Source organism: Bubalus kerabau, chromosome 20, assembly GCF_029407905.1.
Source record: "Bubalus kerabau isolate K-KA32 ecotype Philippines breed swamp buffalo chromosome 20, PCC_UOA_SB_1v2, whole genome shotgun sequence".
In the NCBI taxonomy this organism is placed as follows: Eukaryota; Metazoa; Chordata; class Mammalia; order Artiodactyla; family Bovidae; genus Bubalus; species Bubalus kerabau.
In genome coordinates this window covers 49,733,991-49,755,058 of record NC_073643.1, presented here as the reverse complement: position 1 = coordinate 49,755,058, position 21,068 = coordinate 49,733,991, and the positions used below count along the sequence as shown (strand labels likewise).

Here is a 21,068-nt window from a genome sequence, read left to right as displayed (position 1 = left end):
CGCTGCTGTCCAGTCCAGCCCCAGCAACATTGAGGCAAATGGAGTTTATACTTTAAAAGCCCTTTTTATACTTTGAAGTGAAAGTCACTCAGTCATGTCCGACTCTTTGCCACCCCACGGACTATACAGTTCATGGAATTCCCCTGGCCAGAATACTGGAGTGGGTTGCCTTTTCCTTCTCCAAGAGATCTTCTCAACCCAGGGATCGAACCCAGGTCTCTCACATTGCGGGCGGATTCTTTACCAGCTGAGCCACAAGGGAAGCCCAAGAACACTGGAGTGGGTAGCCTATCCCTTCTCCAGCGGATCCTCCCGACAGGAGTTGAACCGGGGTCTCCTGCACTGCAGGCAGATTCTTTACCAACTGAGCTATCAGGGAAGCTTTTCCTACTTTAAAATTCCCAAATAATTATCCTCTCTTATGTGATATCTGGGAGGAGGGGCTGGGGGTATATCATGCTTCTTTACTGTAGTTGCCTGATAAACTATTATCTTGGTATGAGAATGCAAAACAATATTAACGAAAACCCTACTGACTTGTCCAGTTTAAAGTCAGCTTCTCTCTAGGAGGAAGCTGAGCTTGATTAATCATGGTGTAAACAGACAAGCTGGCTAGGGTCTGACTCTGATCAGAGACTGTACTTAGGTCCGTGCATTTCATCTTTCAGGGGCTCTGCCCTCTCACTTGTGAAGGGAGGTGTTTTAAAATTCTATGGTTTCTGAAGAGGTCAAAAGAGAGATAATATATTCATTGTTACATTACATTTGGTAAATTCTCTCTTAGAAAATAAATACCACTTTCCTAAATAAGACAACAATGTTAATCAATTCCAGACTTTTCTATTCCACTGATCTACTTCAAGGAACTCCTTGCCATAGTGTGTTGACTGCTACGCTCTCAGAAAATATTATTATGCAAGATACCTGCTCCCCAAACTTGATCTACTTAAGACTAATTGTTCCCAAGCATCCTACATATGCTTCTCTTGCAGTGGCACAGAATCAATCAAAACTTTAAAAACTGGATCTCCCAATACATTCAAACAGATTAATTTTACTTAAATCTTCTTTCCAGGTATAGCTGGTAGTAATCTAAGCAAAGAGTTGATGCTTTAATATAGGGTTTGGTTGAAGGGCTTGAACTCAAGTGGTTCATAAATTATCCAATAAAGAGAAGAGTCAGACTACAAAATGTTTGCCAAGGTCCAAAAAAAAAAGGTGGAATAGCAGGAAGAAAAGGAAAAAAAAAAGCACAATCAGTTTAAATTTGTAACAAAATTACCTTATATTTGTATAACTGTTTAGAATTTACCCAGTTTGTAGTTTTAAAACATTTTCAAATCTTCTAGAGGAATGATTAGGTTATAAATTTGTAGGTAACTAGGATAATTAAAAAAAATAAAAACCATTCAGCAAAGCAAACCATTTAAAAGAAGCAACCTATGTATGTATCTTTTCTCATTCCTCATGGCAGAAACAGTATAGTAAATGCTATTCTTCTATAACAGCCAACAGCCAGTGCAATCATAAGTGAAAATTTTTCTGTTTAATGTCAAGTTGAGCTGGGTCAAAAGAAACAGTTAAAAGGAAACTGAGTTTTTGAGTGGGAACTGACTGTAGAATACATTCAATTTAAAGGTTCGATCAAAGAAAATGTAAATGTGACTAGTCAAAGATGTTTCTAGAATCCTTAACCATCTCTCAATCTTTATCCGGCCACTAAGGACATACTGTGACAGAAACTTGATGTTCTGCATCACTTCCCCCCTCCCCCAAAACGTATTTTCTCTTTTGTGCTTCTATACAATCTGTCTAGAGACACTGAGAAAAATGGGGAAATGGGCTTTACTGTGGGTCCAGGAAACACCTACTGATTTTTACCCAAAGTAAGGACTCTCAAAATGAAAGTTGGACAAACAACTGTAGAGAAAAGTAAATACAAAATAAAAGCTATGGAAGTCCCTCTGAGAACTAGTGGGGAGAGAGCAATTCAACTTAAAACAGCAACAGTCTTTGAGATATTACTTGAAACAGGCAGCCCAACCGAGGTTAGGATGGAAAACGATGACAGTAGAGTTCTTAGATCAGTCAGTTAAGGAACTGGTGTGAGTGCCACACATTACTCTTAAGAAAGAAAACAGTGTCTTTTCCTCCAACTTCTGTCATAGTTTTAGTGTTCATGTAGAAATGGCATCATTTAAAAAAACCTCAGACAGGGCTACGAGCTCAATTATCAACAGAGGTAGTAAACAAAGGAACTCCTAAGAATAGATTTTAAAATGGATCAAAGTGTGACTGTACATTCAAAACCCTAGAGCCACATAATCATCCCCAAAATGAACCGTTTTAATTTAAAAAAGCTTTAAAACACATGACAATGAAGCACTGATGTGCCTGAGGCACAGTCCCAAATCAGTGCTGACTTAAAGCTATGTCCTCTCTTCCCAAGAAAGAGAAAGCAGAGAACAAAGTTCCATCTACAATGGGAAGGAACAGAGAGAACAAAAAGAAAATCAAAAGGGTGCTTGCCAGCAGCCTCGATTATTCTTCGTTTCCAGGCCACACCAGTGGAAATGCTTATTCTTCTTTATATGAGTCTTTTCTTCACAATCTTTTTTTTTAAATTGCAATCTGATGAACAAGAGATGCCCACATTTTCACTGGTGGGAGAGCCACTTTTGTGCAGTTTTTGCTTCCTCAGCGTGGGTCCTCCTTCCCTGAAAGTGCAAAGAGAGCAAGCCGACACCTGCAGGCCCAGAGCCCTGGGACTATTTCAGCTCCACTTGTAGAGCAGGGCGAAGGATTTGCTGCATTTTGTGCTTCAAAGATACAGCCTACTTTGGTTGTCCTTCTCAGTTGGCAAACTGTTCATAAAAAGCGAACTTGATCCTCTCTATGTGATGGCAAAGTTTGATAGCAGGGCCCAGTTTTAAGTCCATGCACTCTTGAACAGTGGGAAGAGTAAGGAGCAATAGGGCCTGCCCATCAATTTCCTGTTAAAGCATAAAATACAAATTATCTGTGATGTGCACATGAATGGCAACTCAACCATGATAGCCTGGTTCACTTCGTTTTGTCAAAATCAGGGTCCCTGTGCTTTTCATTATTTCTTTTTAAATACCTCTCATGGTCCTCTTGGAGAAGGCAATGGCAACCCACTCCAGTACTCTTGCCTGGAAAATCCCATGGACGGAGCAGCCTGGTAGGCTGCAGTCCATGAGGTCGCTAAGAGTCGGACACAACTGAGCGACTTCACTTTCACTTTTCACTTTCATGCATTGGAGAAGGAAATGGCAACCCACTCCAGTGTTCTTGCCTGGAGAATCCCAGGGACGGGGAGCCTGGTGGGCTGCGGTGTATGGGGTCACACAGAGTCGGACACGACTGAAGCGACTTAGCAGCAGCAGCAGCATGGTCCTCTATACTAATGAATCTTCAGAATGAATAATGAAAGTTTTACCACAAGTAAGAATCTATTCTGTTCTGCAGAAATCCAGTAAAATAACTAGCCTTGTAATTGACAACTAAATGTGTCAAAAGAATCATCTTTTTAGAGGAACTTTCCTAAATCTGAAAGAAAATATTACCTATAAACTACAATGTTTTCCTGAGTTGGTGATGGACAGGGAGGCCTGGTGTGCTGCGATTCATGGGGTCGCAAAGAGTCGGACACGACTGAGCGACTGAACTGAACTGAACTGAGAAGATTTTCAAAGATGTTCAGTTGTGAATCTCCTCAATTATCAAAACAAAATTTATTTCACTGTTTAAGGTCACAGACTATTCTGTTAGATCCCAACATATTATAGATGTTAATTATTTTTTAAAACAAGCAAATTGTTATTTTGGCATAAGAGGATAATTAAGTATAGCATGCTTGATTTTAAGTTATTTAATGGAGGATGCAAACAAACTCTTAGGAAAAATAAGACTGCAATAACAATCTGCTTCAACTGTGAAGGAAGTCAGATAAATAACTTTTTATCATGTTTCTACTCCTAAACAGGGAAATAATTTTTTATGTTTGGATAGAAGTATTTTTCCTAAGACTTGTAAATAAATTGCTATTGCTATTGTATCCACAGTCCTTTGCTAAAGAGACGCATTACTAAAAACTAAAGGTCTCTGTGATACCTGGTCTAGGAATATTCTTGCTAACGGAGCACAGTCTGTGGATCGGATGAACCGCACAACGTCCGCCACACTCCACTTCAGGGGGTTACTGTCCAGGTGAAGCCTTTCAGCAACTTCAATCCTTATTTCCTTCATTTCCCACAACAAAAGCAAAACAAATGGTATTAGAGCTACTTCATTCTAAGAAAGTCTCTACAGAAAGTCATAACCCTTTAAAAGGCAGAATTCAAAGTGCTTTTAGGACATGATTTCTCCCAACAAATATGCAAAGGTCCACACACATTAGGCACTGAGAAACTATTTGTCTTTTGTAATAAGAACTATCAATGGACAAGAATGTATCTCAAAGTATACAAATAATGTGGATAATTTAACAGTGGAAAATAGTTTTAAAATCTTCCATTTGTTCCTTGGTTTATTTTAGCTCACAGTCTGTCAGGGTGCAGAAGTGAATGGGCTGGTATTTCCAATAAGAGAAGGCTTAACTAAATTATCAGGAGAAATCATTTTTAACCACTTCTGTTCAAAGACTATATTTTACAAGCAATCCAAGTTTAAAACACTAACAACTTTCATTCTCATAATGTGCGTATGTGTTATATAATATGCATACACGAATCTACCAACAAAATGGTTTAACAGGAGCCAAAAAGATAAATACTTTATTTCTATAAAACCATATATATCCTAAAATGTATCAAAAAGACAGTTTTCCCTAAACTAAATGACTAACAGACTGCTAATAAACTACCAATGAAACTTCTGTAACTTAAAATAAGCTGTCATTCTGAAGGACTTTCCTCCTGATAAGGATTATTATTATTTGACCTCCAAATAATCCTTGAAATGCAAGTAAATCTGAATTTGGGATCTTTTAAAAAGAGACTCAGGAAATTCAACTGACTCCATATTGAAATAAGTATAATGCCAATATCATTCACCATTAGATTGTCAAGGGTAATTGTTGAGAGAGAAAAAAGAACACTGTAGTTTTAAAATGGGTACCTTTGGTGAAGGAGGTTTATTCTCATCATCAGAAAATGAAAAAGTGCGAAGTTCTCTTTTTCTTCTCTGTCTGTCTGGAGGCAGTGATGTGGATATCTCACTTTGGGTGGGGGAGGAGGAGCATGACTTTTTTTCTGACATTTCTGACTCTTCCTGGAGCTCATCCTGCTGCTCAGATGTACTGCCTTCACTTAGGGAATCATCATCCCCTTCATCTGGGTCCTCCTCATCTTCACCCCCACTTCCCTAGAGGACAAGGGAAGACGTGTCACTGAAATTCCAGACAAATCAGTTCTTGGACCACAAAACCATCTTCCTTGGCTAGAGATTCGAATTTAAAAAAGACCTGCAAATATTCTTTCTGTTTGAACTGTAAAGCAGGGATCTCTTGGCTTAAAGACATTACTGGTATATCACAGATCTCGTACCTGGGGAGAGCCTACTGGTGTATTATCAACAGACGCAGAGGAGCGCTTCTTCTTATGAACAAAAACATTTTTTCGCCTCTTTCTCCTCTTACTCGCTTTTTTCAGGGCACACGCTAAGTTACTATGCCCACCAGGTGGTCTCCCAATTCTTTTATTTTTCTTCTTTCCGTAGTAGTGTGCTAAATGTGTATGACAAAGAAAAATGAAGTAGTTTCATTATTTTTGTGTACCTCAAACCACAAGAGATTCTACTATCATAGCACAAAATGGATACAGAGTATTTAAGGTTCAATTCCATATAATGGGATAATCTTAACTGTGTAGATTCTGAATGTATAGTTCAATTAGTAACTGTCAAATGCATAAACCTAGGTAATCCTATCAAGATATAAAATATCCCCATCAATGGAGAAAGTTCCCAGTGTCACTCCCTCATCAGTCCCCCTCACCAGAAGTAACCATTATTCTAATTTCCCTCACTATAGGTTAGTTTTGCCTCATCTAAGGAATCATTCAGTAAGTACTTTTTCCAACAAGGCTCCTTTTCACTCAGCAGAATGTTTTTGAGTTGCATTTATGTTGTATGTGTGAGACGTTCATTTCTTCATATTGATGAATAGCATGCTATTGTGTGAATGTACTGGCTTATCTATTCTCCTGCCGACAGGCACCTGGCTGTTTCCAAGTTTTGGCAATTATTAGATTGCAGTGAACATTCTTGTACAAGGCTTTTAGTGGGCAGGTTTTCATTTTCCTTGGGTCAATACCTAGGAATGGAATTGCTGGATCATATGGTAGACATAGAAGAAACTGCCAAGTTTTCCAAGAGGGTTATATAATTTTACACTCCTACCAGCAACGTTCGAGGGATCGAGCTGCTTGGTTCACTGCTGCTGCTCAGTTCACTGCTGCCAATGTGTGGGACTGTCAGTCTTTTTTCATTTCAGCCAATCTAGTGGATACATAGTAATTTCTCATCATAGTTTAAACCTGCATTTCCCTGACAGCTAATGCTACTGGGCACATTTTCATGTGCTTTTGGCCACTTTTTTGGTGAAATGCCTATTCAAGTCTTTTATTCACTTTTTAAAAAACAGTTTTCTCTGCTTATTTCATTTTTTAAAATTGAGATGTAATTCACATAACATAAAACCCACCATTTGTAAGTGTACATATTCAGTGGTTTTTAGACACAGATAAATCCACCACCACTAATTTCAGATTAATTCCTTATTTAGTTTTAAATTGAGATAAATCACATGACAACTAAACATATAAATACGTACAATTGAGTCCTATTAATGTAGTCACAATGTTGTACAACTACCAGCTTTCTCCAGTTTCAAAACTTCTCTTTTTAGTGAGTTGTGAGTTTTTAATATATTCTGGAGACAAGTTCTTTGTTGGATGTGCCTACTAAGAACCTTTTCTCCTCTGCGCCATTCAGGGATGCCAAAACAAACAAATAAATGAGAGTTTTTCTCCAAGACTGTGCACTGTCTTTTCCTTTTTATAAACACTATCATTAAAAGAGCAAAAGTTTTAACTTTGTAGTGTTGAATGTATTAGTTTTTCCTTCAGGTTAGTTAGTGAATTCTGTGTCCTCTCTAAGCAACTTTTACCTAGCTCAAAATCTTGAAGTACTTTTCTTGTTTTCTTCTAGAAGCTTTATAGTTTTAGTTTTACAAGAGGTCTATGACATACCTTGAATTAATTTTTGTCTATAGTGAGGTGGAGCTAAGGAGTTTTGTTTTTGCCTTTTCAATTTAGATGTCCAATTGTACCAGTGCCATTTGTTGAAAGAAATTCCTTTCCCATTAGTCATTTTTGTTGAAAATCTTGTAGCTACATGTTTGTCTCTCTTTCTGGACCCTCTATTCTGTCCCATCACTCGATTTGACTATGCTTTCATCAATACTACACTCTTGATTTCTATAGTTGATGGTAAAACTTGAAGTCAGAATAAGTCCTCCAACTTTATTCTTGTCAGAATTGTTATGACTATTTTTAGGTCCTCTGTATTTTCATATAAATTATAGAATGTAAAAATACTTCAAAAAATAACACATATATAGTTTAACTCTGAGCTATATAAAGTAATATCAAAATATAATGTAATTTTTTTAAATGAATACTAAAGAATATAAATCCATTTGCTATTACTTAAATTACTAATTGGAAAAAATTATAAGGACTCCTAAAATCTAGGCTAATTTCAATTATCTCATTGTGAAAAATAAATTCAGACAAAAAGTGTAACATAATCCAAATAATACCGAAGGCTCAAATTGGTGTACTTAAAACATGTGCTTATATGAACAGTACATTTCACTTAGCTCCTAATCATTGCAACCTGCCTAACTAAGTACTGAATCTGACACAATAGTAATAAGCTAGACAAACCCTGCTCTTAAGAAGTTTACATTCCAATAAATGTAAGTGGAAACAAGAAGGTGAGACTCTCATATGATTTTGTGATTCATATACTGATTAGAAAACCTGTCATGCTAAATATGGACCTTGGATAAGCGGCATCACCAGCATCTGGGATCTTGTTGGAAATGCAGACACTTAGGCCCCAGATACACCCTGAAGAATCAGAATCTCCACTTCACCAAGATCCTTAGGTGATTTGCCCACATGTAAAATTAAAGACGCACAAAATTAGAGTGCCTTAAGAGAAATCTTCAAGTTTAACAGGGTAAAATCCACCTCTATATTAATTCTCCTAAGTATACCAGGGCTTGTAGGATTTAAGGAAAAGTAGGATCAGAATTTTGTCTCTGGGTACAATGCCTTGACAAGACTCCAAATTAAGATCTTCATTTTGGGGACCTCCTGGTGGTCTATGGGGTCGCACAGAGTCGGACACGACTGAAGTGACTTAGCAGCAGCAGCAGCAGCGGCAGCTGGTGGTCCAGTGGCTAAGACTCAGAGCTCCCAATGCAGGGGGCCTGGGTTCGATCCCTGGTCAGAAAACTAGATCCCGCATGCTACAACTAAAGATCCTGTGTGCCACAGCTAAGATCCCGTGCAGCAAAATAAATCAGTATTTTAAAATTTTCATTCTGTGTGATTTTTTCTTTTTGCAGCTTCACAAGGGAAAAGATAAGCAATGAGAGGTAGCAGGTATTGTTACAACACGCTCCTGCCTCTTCCCTCGAAGTCTGCATGGCTGGCTGCTTCCTTCAGGTTGTTACCTGCCAGGAAGTCTTCCTTGGCCACCTGTATGAACAACATCCCAACTGTTGGCCTTCCTCACTCTCCTACTTTGCTTCATTTTTCTCCATAGTACTTCTGTGTTTTCACTTGTTTACTATCTGTCTCCCACATTAAGATGTAAACTCAATGAGAAGGAATTGTTTTCTTTACATTTGTATCCCAGTGCTAGAACAGTAGTGGCACACAGTGGACACATAAATAGCTGCAGACTGTAAAAATGGATCATATATCCTATTAAAGGCAAACGCTAACTTATACACCGTTTGTACATAAAAGTTGGCAAACTAGGGCCCATAGTCCACATGTGGCCATGGCCTGTTTTGGTTTACATTTTTAAAAGTGTTCTTTTAAAAAATGAAAATAAAACAGAAAAAGAATATGCAAAAGCATATTCTTCCCCACATCCATGCCACACAGAGTCTTTGTCCAGCTGCAGCTCCCGAAGGACATGACTGCGTTTATAAGCTGTGTTGATCAGGAAAGTGAGGACCTGAGCTCCATTTTTAAAGCAGAAATTTGGGTTGGGAAGGAGACAAGTAGAACATTAGAACCTTGCTATCCCCTAGAATGTCACCTAGGTGATTTAAGTCTAATCATATTAAAATATGCAAAATATAGCCTAAAATATTATCTGGCCCTTTATACAGGAAGTTTGTGTCCCTCAGCTATATCTGAATATCTGCAAAATTTAAAGTTTGCAGGAGATGAGGTATGGTCAGCTGCTATTAGTGAACAAATTTGAAAAAGTTGACTCACTATATTTAGTCTTTGTAAGAACAGAACAGTTCTCAGAACACTTATCCAGAACCATTCGTGGACCGAAGAGGTTAGGACAGCACTCCAGTTTGATACAGGTTTGCCGGCAGAATTCAGTCACCCGATCTGCTGTTTTCACTATCTCGACAGTAGCTCGATAGCTCTTTCCTTTGTATCTGCCATTGGAACACATCAGACACCAAATATATTGGGCAAGTGATTCCACAGAGAAAAACCAAGTATATTAACAGACCTGAAAAATATTTTTGCTTCTTAGAGTATTATATGTCCCTTACAGCTTGAGGATTCTGAAAACAATGAGAAATTTATATTGTACTTAAATCAAATTTATAATCTAGTAAGCTGTGACAGCTAAAAGCTAGTTTTTTAAATTAGCAAAATAAAGTTCCTGCTTTCTGTTTCTAAGTTTCGGGTCTTCAAATAATAACTTCTACACTAACTACTAAAAAAACAGTGACTCTTACTGAGTCTTCCTTGATCCTGAAGCAGTGATACACGGGTATGAGCCACAGACCAATAAAACCAGCCAACTGCCCTACCCCCCCATCCATGACAAGATCAGGTCAGAAAACAAAAGCAAATGTTTACAAACTTTCACAGTAACTTGCCAAAGTAATTTTATGGCTCTTAAATCTGATAACAAAAAAGCTGTTCTTGCATTTTATATCTTCTAAATTCCGTATTTCCTGTAACTCATTTTTACTATATTTTATAATAGGATTGGCTCACAATAGGATGTCAACTTAAACAAAGAAAACAAAGCTGGTCCTTTACCACAGAGCTGAGGAAGGACTGCCCCAGGGAACAGAAGCACCCTAACCTTTTCCGCGGAAGCACCCGTTAAGGATGAGTGAGAAAAAAGGGCGGAGGCGCCTACTCACTTGGCCTTGAGGACCTCCCCACATCCATGCCACACAGAGTCTTTGTCCAGCTGCAGCTCCCGAAGGACACGGCTGGGTTTATAGGCTGCATTGATCAGTAAAGTGAGGACCTGTGCTCCATTTTTAAGGCAGAAATTTGGGTTGGGAAAAAGCAAAGCAGACCATTAGAACCTTCCTATCCCCTAGAATGTCACCTAGGTGATTAAGTCTAGTCATATTAATTAATAAGCATTAACAAAATAATAATACTGAAGATATGACAGTTGACCACAGTTGCAAATAAGACAGTAATGAGACCCTCTTAAATATTCTAAACATTATGGTCAGAAAAGAATAGGCGCAACAAACCAAGAATTACTCTTAGCATATGCTTCCCAATCCTTTACCAGTCATAAGACACACAGAAGCTTCAGCCTCTCCAGACGCAGCCTCGCCACCCTAAGGCCTGAAAGGTTTGATAACCTCACATCTGTTGCCCGGAGTGTGGCACGCTGGTGGGGAAGCACAAGCCCAGCAGGTATGTATGTAACTCTGTCATGGTCCCAGGTTAACGCCACACAGCCTCTCAGGCTTAGACACCTCTCATGGTCACGCATGAGGACCATGTGGGCTCTAACAGAAGACTTTTCTACAGTGACAGAGATGAACTGCCACGTGAAGAACTGCTGAACTGAATGTTCCCTATGGAGCAAAAAATATTCACATGCCTGGTTCATTGTTCAAGACACGAGAAATGTGAGTCACTTTTGATAAAACCTGAAGGTGTCACATGTATGGCATGCTGATCCTTGTCTAAATGAGTCTATGAGACAGCTGTGAAATTTCTTAAGTTCTTATACTCTAGGCAGGAACCTTACCTCTCTGAGGACCAGGACACAGTTCCCAGGTCCCACACACTGAGGCAGCTCAGCGATCCTTCCTTTGTTAAGATATGGCCCTGAGAAGCAACGGTGGTTGAAGTATATCTTTGGACAGCAATATTTTCCATTAATCATAACTGAGAAATGAAGAAAAACAAATATTCAGAACAGAATCCTGCCCTACGCTTCTAAAGCAAGATTACTGAAGAAAAAACCAGTATATCCACTATTATATAAAGTTAGGACTTATTTTGAAGCTTAACATGCAGTCTGAGTGTGAAATACCTTATACTTAACAAAAAGTCTATTATAGGGCTATCACTCTGCTGAAATTGAATATCCTGATTTACTGCAGATTAACTCCTGGTTAGTGCAATATAGTTCCAGAGCCCCATGCTTCTATCACTACAGGAAGTGGAGGATTTACTTTGAGAACTCATGATAATTTCTGAAGACCAACTACTCAACAATCAGTTCTAGAATATTTCTAAACAGTGATGGTGAATATCCAGAACTACGGTTTGTCCCTTAAAACCACTGAACTATCCCAGGGATGGGGGAGCCTGGTGGGCTGCCGTCTATGGGGTCACACAGAGTCGGACACGACTGAAGTGACTTAGCACCAGTACACTGGCAGCCTCTGATGATGCAGGAGCCCTCCCATCACTGGGATTCTTCAGAGGGCTAAAAGCATGCTGCAACCCCATCTCTAAATTCTTCAGGTATTGTGGGGTGTAACTGGGCCTAGAGAACCCTCTGTTCAACTATTTTTTGTATGAATACTGTACTCCAATATGTTTTTTTAACCCCTCATATTGAGTAGTTGGCAATTCAGCTACTAAATATAAAAAAAAATTCAAAAACACTATAACATCTACTTTCAGACAACGCAAAGAGAAGCTCTTCTGATGACAGCCTTGTTAACCCAAAGGAAAAGTGTATGTAAACTGTCCAGTTTTTTAAAAATATTTGTTTATATGGCTGCTCTGCATCTTTGTTGCAGAATGCAGGATCTCTTTTAAGTTGCACATGTGAACTCCTAGTTGCACCATGTGGGATCTAGTTCGCTGACCAGGGATTGAACCCAGGCCCCTTGCATTGGGAGCCCAGAGTTTTAGCCACTGGACCACTAGGAAAGTCCCTTGCCCAGTGCCGACAGCACCCAGCAGGACATAGTGTTCACACTTTAATTAAGAACACAGTCTTTTATTTATTTATTTATTTATTTATTTAATTTATTCATAGGCCACGCTGCATGATTTGCAGGATTCTTCGTTTCTCAACCAGGGATTGAACCTGGGGCCACAGTAGTGAAAGCATGGAGTCCTATCCACTGGACCACCAGGAAATTCCCAAGAACCCAGTCTTAGCACATGTAGGGGCCCACTTTTCCATTTGATCTCTGTCACCCAGGTCCCCTCTGGGGATGCACCCTGCTCCTGGAAATGCTGGCAGTTTACAGCTCTGAGTTGTGAGTCTATCCTGGAATCACCCTCAGTCTAGAACTGCCCCTCAGGAGGAGAGAGCTACCTGGCCCAAGGCCCCACCCTCTGTGAGGTGGGAAGGGAGGAAGAGCTCACTTCCATAGCTGACCACTGAGGGAACACTAGGGTATGGCCACCACACCTCTGCTAGCAACACTCAGCGGCTCCACCAGCTCCAGGGCTCCCTGTGGGGCTGGAAAGGAATTCTATTATAACTGCACTGTGACTCAACTTCTCCCTCAGCCCAGTCCTGTGTCCTTCAAGTCTTCCCAGAAGTGTTCCCAAAAGCACTCCCCTGAAACTCCTACATGCAAATATCAATCTCAGGCTCTGCTTCAAAGGTAACTTGACCTACAACAAAACCCAAAGCAAAAAGACTTTGGCTATGATCACATGAGATATTAATATCTTAATTCTGTGGTTTTAGTGGGCATTAGAATGGTCAGTAATACAACAAAAATAAAGAAACGCACAGCCCTGATCCTCCATGATGTTACAAAAAGGCAGTGGGTAGAAAAGACAAAAGTGCAAGTTTTGAACTTGAGAAATATGAGTTCCCTTTCTCACCCTTTTACTATAAGCTGTGTGACCTCTCTGTGCTTTGGTTTCTTTCCAAGGCATTCACTGAATACCACCCAAAAGCCTAAGGTGTGCTAAAACACAGAGCCAAGATGCTACGTGTCATACAACCAGCAAGAGGGAGCCAAGGAGTCCTGGTCAACAGCTTGGCCTCCAACAAGGAGCCCTGTCTCATTTAACAGGTATTGCCTACAGGATGTTTTTCAGTGTTGCTGTCTGTCTGTCTGTTTTTGCAAAATATAGACAAAATATAGTGTGTATATCATAGAAAGGTTTTAAAGAAAAATAAACATCTATCTTTCAACCACCCAGTTTAAAAAAAGAGCACAACCTGGAGAGCCTCAGGTTCTTTATGAAACTCAGGGATAATATATTGACCTCCAGAGCCTTTAACACTGCCAAGTGATCAGTAAATAATAGCTAAAATATTATAAACACACAGAAATACTAGCCTAAAGATAATTAGTAAACTGAATATATCTTAAGACAGTTGTAACTCTTTAAAATCACAATTAAGAGATCCCTCTATGAAGCTACTCCAATAAATTTAAGTTATTTTTAGATAAAGTCCACTACAGGAAATTAAAGGTCATCTTTTCCTAAGACTGTCTGAACTTATACCTGAGTCTGTGGAGCTCAGCTCCTGATTCTTCAGACCCTCATGGACAGTCCTTGAGGATGGTATTCTGCATCAAGAAAAAGCAACAAAATATAATGAGATAGTCCTTAAGGTCAGTAAAATGTGAGGATTACTTTCCTTCAAATCTAAGAAGAAAGCAAATGTGGCAGACTGCAAAATCTGTAGCAAAAAGTGCTTCCTTGATCATACTTTTTTTAAAAAAAGCAATTGTTTTAAAAGCTATTTATATGTTCTAAGGGGAAAACAACAGTATGTAGACAGTGCTGTGATACTGCACGTTCAAACGAACTTGCATTTATGTGAGCAGCAAACTACAGACTGCCTTGTGGGCCTCTCAAAACACAAGTAAACTGCAGATGATCTCTGCTTGACAGTGGTTTCACTTTATGATATTTCAACTTAATGAAGGTGCAAGAGCCATATGCATTCAGCAGAAACTGACTTTGATCAAAACTGACGTTTTGACTTTTGATCTTTTCCCTGGCTAATGTTATGCGGGATGATCCATGATCCTGGGCAGCAAACCGGCAGCCAGGAGATCACAAGGTAAACAATCAATACACTTAAAACAATTCTGTTCTTTGCTTTCAGTAGAGCAGTCAATATATTAGTTGGGTGTTCCTTGTGGTGAATGATTCTTCCACCCTGGAGGCTAATATAAGTGTCCTGAGCATGTTTAAGTTAGGCAAAGCTACAATGTTTGGTAGGTCAAGGATGTAAAATGCATTTTTCAACTTACGATATTTTCAACTTACACATTACCTTTTTTGGGACATGATCCCAGTGTAAGCTGAGGAAGAGCTGTACTCATTTTTTTTTAACAGATGAAGAACAGAAACACTTTTATGTTTCCTTCTTCTATTTAACATACTTTTTATTACTTACTGTTTTTCTGGTTGAACCACTGCAATTTTCCTCTGTTTGTGTACTGTACAAAGAAAAAAAATCCATAAATAAATGTCAAGAAAAATAAAAAGACAAAGGAAAGTTACATATGCATTAAGCTAATATTCGCTTACAGCTGACCCTTGAACAACATGAGTTTGAACTGCACGGGTCTCCTTATACAGGGACTTTTTCAACAGTAATTACTGTAGTACTGCACCATCTGAGGTTGGCCGGTTCCTCAGACGCAAAACTGCAGAGACAGAGGGCCAACTATGGGACATGTGCAGCTACAGATCTTGGTATCCACGGCAGATCCCGGGACCAATCCCCTGTGTATACCGAGGGACAACCACACACAGTTCACTGGTCTTTGGTATATTCAGAGAGTTGGGCAATGATTACCACAGTCGATTTGAGAATATTTTTATTATCTCAAAAAGAAACCTGGTACCCCATAGCAATCACCTCTTTATTTACCACCACTGAGCCCTAGGCAACTACCAATCTACTTTTCCTCTCTCTAGATTTGCCTATTCCTATAAATAGAATCATGCAACATGTGCTCTTTTGTGACTGGCTTTTACTTAGCATAATGTTCTCAGACTTCATCCACGTTCTGGTGTGTATTAATACCTCATTCCTTTATATTTCAGATTACTCCACAGTATGGAGATATAACATTTGTTTATCCATGCATCAGCTGATGGACATTTGGACTGTTTCCAGCATGAACATTTGTGTACAAGTTTTTCTGTGGATATATGTTTTCATTTCTCATGAGTATATAACTATATTTAATACTCTGAGGATCTGCCAGGCTGTTATCCAAAGCAGCTATACAATTTTATATCCTCTGGATATAAAATGAAGCTAGCTGGCCTAGGGAGGCATAAAAATATTATTTTGGGTTTCTGTATAAAGACCTATAAATACTTATTTCTAGTATTTGCTACTTAAGTATACACAGAACTAGGTTTTAAAAACAGGTGACCTTTGAACAATGCAGGGGTTAGGGTGCCAACCCCCATGCACTCAAAGATCCATGTATAAATTTACATTCCAGTCTCTGCAGGTGCATTTCTTCACCCACAGATTCAACCAACCAGGGCTCATGCAGTACTGATGTATATATTTATTGAAAAAACCATGTATAAGTAGACCCATACAGTTTAAATTCGCACTGTTCAAGGGTCAACTGTACTTTAAAGGAGGATATTTTATGGTATATAAATATCTTTCAATTTTTAAAAGTAAGGGGCAGGAACACTTTAGAGTTAGGTTACTAAACATGGGCACTTGCATCTTGCTCAATCTCTTCCTCTCACAGTTGTTGGCTCTGATGGAAGCCAACTGCTGTGCTGTGAGCGCCCCCATGAAGCAACCCAAATGGGAAGAAACTGAACTAAGCCTCCAACTGACAGCCAGCAAGGAACAGAGGCCCTCAGCCTCGCAGCCCACAAGGAAATGAATTCTTGCCCACAAACATCTGAGTAAACTTGGAAGAGCACCCTCCCCCAGTTGGGCCTTGAGATGACAAGAGCCCTGCTGACACCCTGAAATGTGGCCTCACCGGAGACTTGGATGCTGAGGTCCCAGCCAAGTTGTGTCAGATTCCTAACCCATAGAAACTGTGAGATAATAAATGTTTTGTTGCAATGAATAATTTCCTAGGCAGGAATGGATAACCAGAATATAATTTTATTGTTCTCTCAGATGTCCAGATTCATCCTACTTGATAACAGCCAAACAACATACTATTTAACAATTAAACCTTTGACTCAGAAGTAGACAGTTACCTCGTGCTCGGCGAGGAGTGCTAAGGGGATGGCCATTGGTTTCACACCAGCCCAAAGGAAATATATCCATTGATTCCACATTCACAATAAATTCAGGTATGGGCTTCTTAGAACCTGTTTAGATTTAAAAAACAATTTTAAGACCACTGAATAGTTTCTTCATAAACTACTTCCTAGACAGTGTTCTAGTAGACAGTATCCAGTGTTCTACTGTTGCAAAGGACACAAAGTTTCTTTAGCAAGTTTCCTTTACAAAAGTCATACTTCTGCCCAGGTGGCATAGTGGTAAAGAATCCGCCTGCCAATTCAGGAGACACAGGCCCTTGGGTCGGGAAGAGTCACTGCAGTCGGCAGGAAATGGTAACCTGCCTCAGTATTCTTACCTGGAAAGGTCCATGGATAGAGGAGCCTGGTGGGCTACAGTCCATAGACTGGCAAAGAGTCAGACACAACAGAGCAAATACACACATACTTTTTCATGTGCAACAAACATTTATAAAAAAGTAAAGTGTCCCCCAATAATGATCAAAACAGGCAGTGAATGTACAGGGTGACCCTTAGTTAAGGAACAGCAAATAAGCTAGTAGAACTACTAGTAATATTCAGATAGTGGACAAATATGGTAGTGAATTCCATGAAATAACTGGAAAATAAAAGGCAAAAGTTATAGTTCTACTCATTTAAAAAACATCAGTTCTGGTACTCAGGCACAAGCCAGGAAGTAGAAAAGGTAACTCAAATCAGAAACTGATAAAGACAAGTTGCTCAGAAGGGGCTGCATAAACATGTATACCTAATATGGTTCTTGATCCCTGTGTTAGACACTAACTCTGCAAACTGGGAACAACATAAGAACTGAGTCTGGCTCTCCGGGAACGAATAATAGTAATAAAAAAAAATCCAGGCCAAACATAGTTAGTTGTAGAGATGAGTACTCATATACTACTTTCTGCTGACAAACCTGTTCCATCACTGAGTATTACTTTTAGTATAATATATCTTGTCAATTTCACATACTTTTTGGTACTTCTAGTTGGGGACAACCAAAGTATAATCTCTTGAATAAGCTGGTTATTAATGCTCAAGCTCATATATTTTGGTCATATCAAAATGTATATTATTTAATCTATATTTTCCCCTTCAAGAAAACAGGGGACCCTATAAGTGAAGGCTTTTATTCATGTTCATTTCCTAAAATTTGAAGGTCAAGGACAGGAAGACAACTTTTTAGGTCTTAAATTATAAATTAGAAGTCTCTGAACAAGAACCTTATTTAGTTAATCAATTAAGTTGAACAAGTCACATTACAGGGGTAAACAGGAAGGCAAACAAGAGTGTTCAGAGGAAGGCTTCTCAGGGGAGCTGACACTTACCCTCCAGCTGGAGCCACAGGTAGGAGCCTCTCACTGCAGTAATGGTGGCAACACACACTTCTTCAGGGAGAAGAGGGTTCACTGCCTCAAGCTTCATGTTCTCCTTAAACTCATGCTCAGAAATTGACTAGAAAATAAATTCATCAAATAACATACTCAATATTCACTCATGTGCTCATCTGAGAGATCTTTCCAAGTAACATTTAATCCCAGAGTAACTCCTCTATTCCACACCCCAGGATAACTGTCCCTTCCCCTCCCTATAGAAGATGAGACTTATCCTCTAGGCAGTAAAACATCAGATCCCTGGGCAGGAGGACACAGGAACAGTTGAGGGTGTGCATGCTGTCCAAAACAGGGATTACCATACGGAATGCCAGGAGGCCCAGCCTCTGCCTCTACCTGCCATGCAATGGACTCAAAGAGACTTCTTGTGTTAATATGACAAGCACAAGAAGGAACACATAAAGATATGGATTTAGGTTTCTCCAACAAATGGCCAGCCAGATCCTTCCCAACTGGGTAGTTCAAGATGGACAAGCACTACCTACATGCTCAGAGCTTCCAATCAGCCTTTTCTTTTAGTCCCGATTTCTTAAATATAATCAAACAAATCCTACCGAGGAATTAACAGGTATCTAAAGATAATAAAGCTAGAGACAAAAACAGATAAAATAATCAACTTGGAGAAACCAGATTATGCAAGAAGAATCATCACAAAAAAAGCAGGAGTAATTAACATCCTCTGAAAGATAAGAAACATTGCCACATCTTTAAAATAAGAATAGCATGTTATTAAAAACAAATATTCAGAGATCAGAAATAGGTTTTAAAAGTTAAAAATGTGATATCAGAGCTTCCCTAGTGGCTCAGTGATAAAGAATCCAGCTGCCAAAGCAGGAGACACAGATTTGATCTCTTGTCTGGGAAAATCCCACAAACTGAGGAGCAACTAAGCCCATACACCACAACTATTAAGCCTGTTCTCTAGAACCCGAGAGCTGCAACTACTGAGCACATGTGCCCTGCAACAAGAGAAGTCACCACAACGAGAAACCTGTGCACGCAACAGAGAGCAGCCCCCACTTGCTGCATCGAGAGACAAGCCCGTGCAACCCACCGAGTACAGCCAAAAATAAACTATTTTTTTAAATGTGATATCAAAAATTAAAAACTCAAAACAAGGGTTGAAACATAAAGTTTAGGAAATCTTTCAGAAAGCAAGGGAAAAAAATCCTAAGAAGTAGGAAAGGTGCTGGGGACGGGGCAGGCGGTGTGGGGGATTAGAGGCCTGATCCAGAGGGCCAACAAAATGAGAAATTTCAGAAGGAAAAAAGAGAGAGAGAAAAGGAATCAAAGAAGAGATTCAAGACAGCTTCCCAGCACAGAGAGGCAAAGGTCCAGAGAGAATCCGCTCTCCACGCACCAGCACATGGGTGAAGATGGGCCAAGCCATGGTTTCACATTGAAATGTAGTGACAAAAGAGATTCTATAATCTTCCAGGAACAGAGAAAAAGGCAGGTCATATATGAGAGACCAAGAATAAGAATGTCTTTTAACTTCTCAATACCAACACTGTAAGGTAGAAAACTTATTTAACTTATACGCCGAGTACATCATGAGAAATGCTGGACTGGATGAAGCAAAAGCTGCGATCAAGATTGCCGGGAGAAATATCAATAACCTCAGATATGCAGATGACACCACCCTTATGGCAGAAAGTGAAGAGGAACTAAAAAGCCTCTTGATGAAAGTGAAAGTGGAGAGTGAAAAAGTTGGCTTAAAACTCAACATTCAGAAAACGAAGATCATGGCATCCAGTCCAATCACTTCATGGCAAATAAATGGAAACAGTGACAGACTTTATTTTGGGGGGCTCCAAAAAGACTGCAGATGGTGACTACAGCCATAAAATTAAAAGATGCTTGCTCCTTGGAAGTAAAGTTATGACCAACCTAGACAGCACATTAAAAAGCACAGACATTACTTTGCCAACAAAGGTCTGTCTAGTCAAAGCTGTGCTTTTTCCAGTAGTCATGTATGGATGTGAGAGCTGGACTATAAATAAAGAAAGCTCAGCGCCAAAGAATTGATGTTTTTGAACTGTGGTGTTGGAGGAGACTCCTGAGAGTCCCTTGGACAGCAAGGAGATAAAACCAGTCCATCCTAAAGGAAATCAGTCCTGAATATTCATTAGAAGGACTGATGCTGAAGCTGAAACTCCATTACATTGGCCACCTAATGCAAAACACTGACTCATCTGGAAAGACCCTGATGCTGGGAAATATTGAAGGCAGGAGGAGAAGGGGACAACAGAGGATAAGATGGTTGGATGGCATCACCGACTCAATGGACATGAGTTTGAGTAGGCTCCAGGAGTCGGTGATGGACATGGAAGCCTGGGGTGCTGCAGTTCACAGGGTCACAAAGAGTCGGACAGGACTGAGCGACTGAACTGAACTGAAGGCAGAAAACAATTGATGCTTTCAAAATTCTACAATGAAATAACTTTCAGCCTAAAATTCCACACTAAGCCAAATGATGAGTCAAGTTAGCTGAGTGAAGATATTTTCAAACACAAAATGTCTACTAAAATTTATGTCTCTTGCATTGCATTTCAGGAAGCTTTTGAAAGACAGACTCCATCAAAAACAAGGGAGTAAACCAAAAAAAGGAGGCCATGAGATATACAAAACAGGAATTTCAAGTCCAAAGAAAAGGGAGAGGCAATTCCTTGGGACACAGAGAAGAGCAGTTTCCAGAATTAAAACTACACAGCAAGCCAAGAGAGTAACCTGTCTAGAAAGGGGTTGCTAAGAGTGGTGTCTCTTTAAAAAAAAATTTTTAAATGACAGATTTCCTGATATGCAAACAGTTTTGAGAATCTACTGAATGGTGTGGGAAAAGGTAGTTTTATAACAAAGAAACAAAGAAAATTAAGCTATGAAAATCAAGGCAGGTATTAACTTGAGGACAAATTAAAAGAGAAAGCAATCATAA

At 39.4% G+C, this 21,068-nt stretch overlaps 1 protein-coding gene across 9 annotated transcripts in view; it reads right to left on the bottom strand.

Annotated features, from left to right (window-relative positions):
* SFMBT1 (Scm like with four mbt domains 1) overlaps positions 1 to 21,068 on the bottom strand; it is a 120,578-nt gene that overhangs the window by 3,475 nt on the left and 96,035 nt on the right. For 8 of the 9 annotated variants that reach the window (XM_055558846.1, XM_055558844.1, XM_055558851.1 and 5 more), the window contains 11 exons: positions 18,068 to 18,194; positions 16,695 to 16,808; positions 14,896 to 14,938; positions 13,992 to 14,056; positions 11,305 to 11,444; positions 10,448 to 10,557; positions 9,546 to 9,721; positions 5,568 to 5,746; positions 5,140 to 5,385; positions 4,135 to 4,263; positions 1,950 to 2,993 (listed from right to left, as the gene is read on the bottom strand). In XM_055558846.1, the coding sequence (XP_055414821.1) occupies positions 2,853 to 2,993; positions 4,135 to 4,263; positions 5,140 to 5,385; positions 5,568 to 5,746; positions 9,546 to 9,721; positions 10,448 to 10,557; positions 11,305 to 11,444; positions 13,992 to 14,056; positions 14,896 to 14,938; positions 16,695 to 16,808; positions 18,068 to 18,194 (1,470 nt within the window). In that variant the 3' untranslated portion in view covers positions 1,950 to 2,852. Of the gene's footprint in view, positions 1 to 1,949; positions 2,994 to 4,134; positions 4,264 to 5,139; positions 5,386 to 5,567; positions 5,747 to 9,545; positions 9,722 to 10,447; positions 10,558 to 11,304; positions 11,445 to 13,991; positions 14,057 to 14,895; positions 14,939 to 16,694; positions 16,809 to 18,067; positions 18,195 to 21,068 lie in introns of those variants that run through there. The other variant, XM_055558852.1, reaches the window with a different exon arrangement.